Source organism: Lactuca sativa, chromosome 6, assembly GCF_002870075.4.
Source record: "Lactuca sativa cultivar Salinas chromosome 6, Lsat_Salinas_v11, whole genome shotgun sequence".
Taxonomy (NCBI): Eukaryota; Viridiplantae; Streptophyta; class Magnoliopsida; order Asterales; family Asteraceae; genus Lactuca; species Lactuca sativa.
The window spans coordinates 34,189,905-34,199,268 of record NC_056628.2 but is presented as its reverse complement, the minus strand read 5'-3'; the positions used below and the strand labels follow the sequence as shown (position 1 = coordinate 34,199,268).

At 42.2% G+C, this 9,364-nt stretch overlaps 1 protein-coding gene across 1 annotated transcript; it reads left to right on the top strand.

Annotated features, from left to right (window-relative positions):
- Positions 1–5,914: 5,914 nt before the first annotated feature.
- On the top strand, positions 5,915–7,087 carry LOC128126767 (cold shock protein 1-like). Its single transcript, XM_052764875.1, has 3 exons — positions 5,915–6,062; positions 6,642–6,716; positions 6,795–7,087. The coding sequence occupies exons 1-3, from the start codon at positions 5,915–5,917 to the stop codon at positions 7,085–7,087; spliced, it is 516 nt and encodes a 171-aa protein (XP_052620835.1).
- The last annotated feature ends 2,277 nt before the right edge of the window (positions 7,088–9,364 follow it).

The following is a 9,364-nucleotide window of genomic DNA, read 5'->3' as shown; positions in this document are numbered from 1 at the left end:
AGAATATCGAATTCGAGATCTAACTTGTCGAGTTACCCTCTAACTCGCCGAGTTTCTCCTCATGACAGAATCACAACTTTCCGTTTGAACTCGTCGAGTACTTCCTTAGACTTGTCGAGTTCTCCTTCATACAGAGTCGGGGTATTTCACTCGTAACTCGCCGAGTTCATCCTTGAACTCGTCGAGTTCCTCTTCATGTATGTTGGGACATTTTGCTCATCGACTCGCCGAGTTCATCCTTGAACTCGTCGAGTTCTTCTTCATATAATTCTGGCCATTTTGCTATCAACTCTCTGAGTTCATCCTTGGACTCGTTGAGTTCTTTGATCTTCAAGTCCATAAACACGTCCAACTCGCTGAGTCATCTTCTAAACTCAATAAGTTTGTTTAGTAACAAAAAAAGGTTGGGGAACCACGACTCAACTCGAAGAGTCCTAAGAATGACTCGTCGAGTCATCCAAAGTCTAATTGCATACATCCGATTTTAGTCGGGCTTAATGCATCCAAAACATAGATCTGGCCTACTAGGGTCGATATAACACGTAAAGTTACAAACTTTACATTCATGCATTGGCTATTTAGCTCAAATAACCCTAAAAAGTGGTTCTTATGATGCATGGGGCTCCCATGGCCATAAAGTTGGCACCTTTATGCCATAGAGTCCGTCAAAGACCCTGGATCTAAAGTCTTGACCCCAAACATGCTTGCATCCATGAATGGTTCCAAAAATGGTTCCTTAAAGCCCTAAGCTACTCCATGAAGGGATCTAATAGATGAATAGCACGGTATAGACTTTATACCTCAAATGAGCTGGAAATGCAGCACAAACTCTGGATCTACTTGCCTCCTCTTGAATCCCCAAGCTTTCCTCTTCTTCTCAAGCTTCAAATCACCAAGAACACACAACAAAGGCTCAAGAACACTCAAAATGGATTAGGGTTTTGTGAATAAGGCTTGGAGATGATGGAGGTTGTATTTGTGGCCAATTAAGGTGTTTAAATAGGGTGCAGACCCTGAAAATTAGGGTTTCACTCTGGCGGCCCTATGTGTTGAGTCGAGGCCTCTCGACTCGTCGAGTAGGCTTTAATTCCATGTCCAATCCTTCGTTCCTACTCAAAGAGTCTAGGGCCTCCGACTCTCGAGTCCCTTTGCAAAAATGAAAGTTTTAATTTAAAATACATACCAGGAATCGGGTGTTACATAAGTGAAATGCATTTTCATCATTTCACAACCCCAGGGATCATTTATGAGTTTTTCACTTATTTTTTTAAAAAAGAAAAAATCAAATTTAATATGCAAGTGAAATGCATTCTCTCTCTCTCTCTCTACAAGTTAAGGAATGAAATCTTCCTCAATTGCTCCCCTAAATGCCGACTTCACCTCTCTTGAATTCAGTATCTCCAAGGTTTCTTTATTCTTGCATCTGTTCCTTAATCTTGTACCTAAATTATTAGCTAAACCTAACCAACATGCTCATAATTCTCTTGGAGATTTCATTGTGAATGTTACTTCTGTTGTTTATGTTTGGATTACGAAGAATTGTGATCCATTGATGTATGATAGTATGAAGTTAGCAGCTTGTCAGGTGATACGATATGAAAGGCAAATGGTCAGACTTTGATTGTTAAAGAAGAGGAAGAACCAATTGATTTCTAGGATACGGCATGGAACGAAGGAGATGTGGGTATTCATACAAACACAATCGGTGGAGCTTGACACCGAAAAGGGAAACAATCAATTCCAAAGCTAAGGTATACATATAATTTCCTCACTCTATCGACATCAAAGTGAAGAGGATAACTGATTCCGTCAATTTCTAGAAACCAAAATACACCCAAATTGGTTTTAGAAACGAAAACACACCAAGACACACAACTTCATATTCTATTTCAAGGAATCCACATGATGAAACCCAAAGCTTCAAGTCATATTAGAATGATTAAAGATGGAGGGGTGAAGATCTATGATTTAGGGTTCATAAATTGAACAATGGTGCAGAGGGTCTTGATGGTTAATGGTGGTGATGATCCAATGGTTCCCGACAGTTGGAAAAACAACCAACAACCCTCAACTCTTTCCTTTATCCTTGTGTGCTCTCACGCTCACCCCTCAGTTTTCCAGTGTGTATAAGAAAAACAAACAAAGAGAAATGGATTCCATTTTAATTCAACTTTCTGCATGTTTAATAGGGTGGAGAAAACCATATGTAGGGCTAGATAGTTGGTGGGTGCTCGACAATGGGGTTGATGGAAGAGTGGTGATGGTTTAAGGTGTTAATTTATGGTGGTGGGTTTCTCCAATTAAGGCTTCTGATGGGAAGTTCTTCAGTTAAGAGAGAGAGAGAGAGAGAGAGAGAGAGATGTGGGACCCCTTGCATATTAATTTTTTTTTTAAATTTAAGCGAAAACCATATAAAATGGTCCCTGGGGTAGTGAAATGACGAAAATTCCCTTCATTTAATGGACAAATAATAACGGAGTTAGCCATATGGACTAAACATTAAAAGTTTTGAAACCACATGGATCAGATTTTTTAAAATTAGGGACGAAACTTCAGATTTTGTGAAACCACATGGACCATTTATGAACTTTTGTCAAACTTAAACTTTAATTGGTCCTTATTCTTTTGCAATAAATTTAGAGTAAACAAGACCTCGATCTACCCTTCTCCACCGTCTGAATCTCAATGATAAACTTTTCTTCATTCTGCAATTCCAGAAACAATTAAGTCATGGGTTTCCTTCTTCCCCTCCTACTATAGATAATAGGGATGAGCAAAAGGACCGAACCATCCGGACCCGGGAACCGGCTTCGGCCAAAATCAAAAACCGAACCGGCCCGGCGGTTCTACCGGTTCCCAGTTCCTACCGGTTCTTGTCGTGTCTTCAAATGTTGGAACCGGTCATCGAAAAATAGCATCATACGGTTTCGATTTTTGCCGGTTCTACTGGTTCTGGTTCCCGGTTCCAAAAATCCACAAAAATAACGTCCGGTCCCAGCCCGACTGGTTCCGATGCCGGTTCTGGCCGGTTCCCCGGTTCATATGTGTGGCAACCCGGAAACTTCAATCTTGTACACTAAGTCAATTTAATCAATATTCAACTTGTTTTGTTGATTTCTGATGCTATTTAAGGGTTCATTTAAGTGTTCTAAGCTTGTATATAACCAAGGTTGAGTTTAGAAATGAGTCAGAGTGTTGAATAGTGAGAAAACCGGGCCATACACACCTCTTGGAGGAGTGTACGGCCGTACACATGGGTGTGCGGCCGCACACCCACTCCCTTGGCAACACACTCACTTTTGGGCAGCACCTTTACCCCTATATAAAGGGTAGCCCCCTTTCATTTCATTCCTTTAACACCTTAGCAGCACACAACATCATTTCCTCTCAAGTTTCTCCAACTTTGAACCTTCCAAAGCTTCAAAAACGTGAGTAATACATCCCTTAACTTGTTATACTTGAAGAACCTCTTGATCTAGGACTTGAATCATGAAAGCCCCGTCATGTTCTTCATCTCGCGGAGGGAGTGCGGCCCCACACTCCTGTGTGCGGCAGCACACTCCTGTGTGCAGCCACACACTTATGTGTGCAGCAGCACACTCATTTGTGTGACCATACACACACACCAAAGGACCACAAACCCATTTCTAAGACCCTAAAATTATACTACAACCAAGTATGGGCCTATGACACTTCATAGATGCAAGTATGGACCTTGAACACACCTTTAAAGTGGCCATACACCTCACTCATTCAATCCTTTGAGGTCCTAACACTTAGTGCATGTAGTCCCAAGTTCTTAGAATGGTTCTTCGTCACATCTAGTGGTGAAATACCATCATTTTACTCCCTTATGTGTCATTACTTGTTGATTAGGATCAAATCGTGTTCAAGGCTTCACTTGAACATCCCGCATTCCATATCGATCCTTCATTCAAATCACCCGAGGTGAGTTCATACCCCTATATTTTTCCGTATTTTTAATGTTTTCAGGGGGGGGGGGGGAATACAAGCTAAACATAAATGTTTTCAAAACTTATGCAAACTTCATACTTTAACCCTTTTGTACCGTGTTGAGCATAAGGGTCGTTTTTCACTAATATTTCATAGTTTTCCGGATTCGCTATTCACGACATTATACATGCAAACTATAATCGGTATAGTTTGGGATTTTTCTAAACATAAAAAGTATAGAAACTTTCACTACTAAACGTATGCACTAAGACATAAGTAGTTTATAGTTTGCATCACTACTTTATCACGTTTTCATGACTGTAATTATCACTACGAACGGTATACATTCGGATTTTCACTACAGTAGAACGCTACTACACTACATGTAAACTAGATTGTACGATACTGTGAGGCACTACTTCACTACTATACGCTTAGGTGTACAGGGATAAATCCTATCATAGTATAACCAGAGTCTCCTGGAGGGAGAGCGTGAGATTTGTGAATAGATCTATTCGGGACTGACAATCCCACACCCGAACTGCTAGCTACAGTTGGGCAGGCATGCCCAGGGTGACAAATGTCATTTAAATCGATGCCTGAAGAACGTTGGAAAGGTCTCTAGTCATATCAAGTATGGTTATACTACTCACATTATGTATAAATCACCTTTAGTTTACAATCTGACACTCTTCAACGGTTTTATTTATACTAAGTAGAACCAAAACACACTACGTATACTGGCCAAAGCCAGGGTTTTCAAAAACAGAACCAATTATGCAATGGTTTCACATACAAAATACTTATACTTCATGATTAGCTTTAGCTAGTCACATGAGGTAGTATTTTCGCATATCACTACAATTTTTAGTAACGAACATTCATGGTTTTATACGAAATCGATAACGCTAGATTTTCACTAAAGAAGATATCTGATTTTCTTGGAAACATACATATATTCATGGTTTACTACAGAACTGATAACACTACATTTTCATTAAAGAAAATATCGGATTTTCTTAAAACTATACAAACATTTCTGCTAGCTCATCAACAAGTTTCATTACAAACTACTGCTTATGAACTCACCAGCTTTATGCTGATATTTTTCAACTGCTTGTATTCTCAGGAAATCAGTACACAGGTACCTGTTGGGTTTTTGAGTAGTTGGAGCAATAAGGGTTTAATGATTATATTCATACAAACTGTATGATGAAATCTAAACAAGTTTCAAACAATTTCCAAATTGATGTAAACATTTTTATTTAAGTATTCAATGTAATGGTTGCGTTGCTATGATTGCTATTATAGATTGGTTGTGACTCTATGCATGACGTCGTCCACCCCAGAATGTTTCCACCATTTTGGTTTTGGGGTGTGACAGATTGGTATCAGAGCCCATGTTTATAGCGAACTAGTATACCGAACCTTACGTGGTATACAACTATAAACACTAAGGGGCCTAAGTGCTCTACACTAAAAGTATACTTTCAAAATATAAGTATTTTTTATAAGAAGTATACGAGCATGCGTACATAACGGGATTCGTATCACTAGTAGAGCAGAACAAAAGTATTTGGATGCTGGAACGCTGCGGTTAAACCTGGACAGTTATGTAATCATGTCTAGGGTGAATATAGCCTGATCAACTATATTCAGTCGAGACATGACCGACATGTGTTTGGGAGTGACTGTGGTGCTACAGCAGGCCTAAAACTTACCAGAATCATCTCACATAAAATACTATAGGAGTATTTTCGCTAGAGCCAAACTTAGTACGCAGATTCACTCTAAGTATTGCTACCTTTCCTTCCTTAAAGCGATAACTTATTTGTGTTAGTAACCTTTCTATGATTATCGCTCGGTAGAATACTTTCATTATCAGGATGAGATATATTTTGTTCTCTTATATATCTCGAGGACTTACCATCCTCTTCTTCCTGATTGTTTCTAGAATAAGATGCCTCCCCGACCAAGACCCATTAGAAGGAAGAACGACACTCCGCCACCACCACCCCCTCCTCAGTTCGACCTCGTCATGTTCCAGGCAGCAGCTACTGCTGTCGTGACTGCAGCAATGGCACAAGTGAACGCTAGAGGAGCCGGAGGTGGAACCGACCCATAGAGACAAGATGGAAGTCAGGGACATCAGAAAGAGTGTTCCTACACGGACTTCATGACTACGAAACCCAAGTCCTTCGATGGAAATGGAGGTGTCATCGCCCTGAATCGATGGTTCGAGAAGATCGAATCCATCTTCGAAATTTGCGTATGTTCTGAAGCCAACAAGGTGAAGTTTGCCGCCTGCACCTTCACTAACAGAGCCTTGACCTGGGGGAATGGTCGAGTCAAAACCCTAACCCTGCCAGTGGCTAATGACATGGGTTGGGAAAGGATTAAGGAGTTCATGCTAGCGGAGTACTGCCCGAGGGGCGAAGTGCAAAAGTTGGAGCACGAACTTTGGAACTTGAAGATGAAGGGTTCTGACATTGCTGCTTACACTGCTAGATTCTGTGATCTGACACTTCTCTGTCCGGGAATGGTCACCCCAGAAAGCAAGAAAATCGAGAGGTACATCTGGGGGCTGACACAACCCACCAAGGGAAATGTCTTGGCTGCTAGACCGACTACATTTGAGAGCGCCAAGGATCTAGCACAAATTCTGATCGATAATGGGGTTGATCTAGACAAAGTGGCAACTGTTTCTGAGACACAAAAGGAAAGTGGTGGGAAGAAGAAGAAATCATGGAACAAACGCAAGGGTCAGTCTTCGTAGGAGCCCTCCAAGAAACAACAAACAGTGGCAGTTCATGTTGTTACTGCTCCTGCTGCTACCCCAGCTACTGTTCCAACTACCCAAACTCCTACCGGTGTTTATGCTGGGAAATTACCTTTGTGCAACAAGTGTAACTTCCATCATCACGGATCCTGCCGTGAGTTGAGTTGCAACAGCTGTGGGAAGAAGGGTCACACAGCTCGATACTACAAGGTGCCAACCCAACCCACCAACCAGACTGCGGGAGCAGGTGCTGGTAAAGCTTGTTACGGATGTGGAGAGGTTGGGCATTTCAGTAGAAATTGCCCCAAGGAAACGACTGGTGGCAATATAGGGAGAGTTTTGGCAATGGGCTAGAATGAAGCGGTCGCTGATCCTACCGTTGTTACGGGTGTGTTCCTCCTTGACAACTCTCATGCATGCATTCTTTTCGATTTTGGTGCGGAAAGGAGTTTTGTTAGTCATACATTCAAACATCTAATCAAATGTAAATCCCAACCTTTAACCGAAACGTTCACCGTCGAGATGGCTAACGGAGAGAAAGAGAGCGCAAATGACATATTCCTAGGATGTACTATTACCTTAGGCGATCATTCCTTCCCTATCGATCTTATGCCTGTATCTATCAAGAGTTTCGATTTCATTATCGGTATGGATTGGTTGAGCCCCAATCGTGCTGATATCCTTTGTTTCGAAAAAGCTATTCACCTCAACCTTCCCTCTGGCGAAGCCCTCATGATTTATGGTGACAAACTTTGTTTGAACCTTCATATCATCTCATGCATCAAAGCTCAGAAGTACCTACGGAAGGAATGCTATGTGTTTCTAGCTCATGTTGTTGATGGGACACAAAAAGTTAAAGACCTCGAGAGCATCCCCAAAGTTTGCAACTTTCCTGATGTCTTTCCTGAAGATCTCTTACGAATTCCTCTCGAACGTCAAGTCGAGTTTCGTATCGACTTAATCCCCGGAGCTACTCCTGTAGCAAAGTCTCCCTACCGTTTAGCGCCAGCAAAGATGCAAGAATTATCCAGCCAACTCAATGAGCTGATCAACAAAGGATTCATAAGGCCGAGTTCCTCACCCTGTGGAGCTCCGATCTTATTCGTGAAAAAGAAAGATGGATCCTTTCGGATGTGCATTGACTACCGAGAGCTGAATAAGCTGACCATCAAGAACCGATATCCCTTTCCTAGAATCGACGATCTCTTTGACCAACTTCAGGGAGCCAGTTATTTCTCAAAGATAGATCTAAGATCAGGGTACCATCAGTTGCGAGTCCACGAGAAAGATGTGCCTAAGACAGCATTCCGAACTCGCTATGGACACTACAAATTTGTAGTAATGCCCTTTGGTCTGACCAATGCACCAGTAGTATTCATGGACCTGATGAATCGAGTGTGTCATCCGTTCTCAGACAAGTTCGTGATCGTGTTCATCGACGACATACTTGTCTATTCGCGGAGTGAGAGTGATCATAAACACCACTTGAGACAGGTGTTGGAAACATTAAGGGCGGAAAAGCTATACGCGAAGTTTTCGAAGTGCGAGTTTTGGATCAGGAAGGTAAATTTCCTTGGGCACATGGTTAGCAAGGAAGGTATTCACGTAGACCCTTCTAAGATCAAAGCGATAGATAATTGGTCTGCACCTAAAACACCCACAGAAATCTGGCAATTCTTGGGCCTCGCAGGCTATTATCGCAGGTTCTTCCAGAACTTCTCCAGAATCGCTAAGCCCTTAACTACCCTGACACAGAAAGGTGTAACCTTTAGTTGGGGAAACAAGAAAGACAATGCATTTCAAACATTGAAGCAGGCCCTGTGTAGCGCACCTATCTTGTCCCTGCCCGAAGGTACGAAAGATTTCGTGGTCTATTACGATGCATCCAATCAGGGCCTAGGCTGTGTCATGCAGCGAGGAAAGGTCATCGCCTATGCCTTGAGGCAGTTGAAGACACAAGAGGTCATTTACACAACTCACGATCTAGAGTTAAGAGCAGTTTTCTTTGCATTGAAAATATGGAGACACTATCTCTATGGAACCAAGTGCACTATCTTCACCGACTATAAGAGCTTGCAACACATCCTTGATCAGAAAGAGTTAAACATGAGACAGCGACGATGGGTATAGCTACTCAGTGACTATGAGTGCGAAATTCGCTACCATCCCGGCAAGGCCAATGTGGTAGCAGATGCCCTCAGCCGAAAGGAATACTCCGGGCGAAAGGTGAAGGCATTGACAATGACCGTTCATTCCCATCTATCTGCACAAATCAGGGAGGATCAGCAGGAAGCCTTGAAACCAGAGAAAGTGATGGATGAAGCATTGAGGGGAATGGACAAGAACTTAGAGGTTAAGGGAGACGGAGTGTACTATTTCATGAACCAGATCTGGACCCCAAAGTTCGGTGGGTACAGAGAGGTTGTCATGAAAGAGGCTCACAAGACGAAATACGTCGTTCACCCCGGTTCAGATAAGATGTATCTGGATCTCAAACAGCTGTATTGGTGGCCAAACATGAAAGCAGAGATTGCAACATTTGTGGGCAAGTGCTTGACTTGTGCCAAGGTGAAGGTGGAATATCAAAAGCCCTCAGGTTTACTTCAGCAGCCAGAAATACCTGAGTGGAAG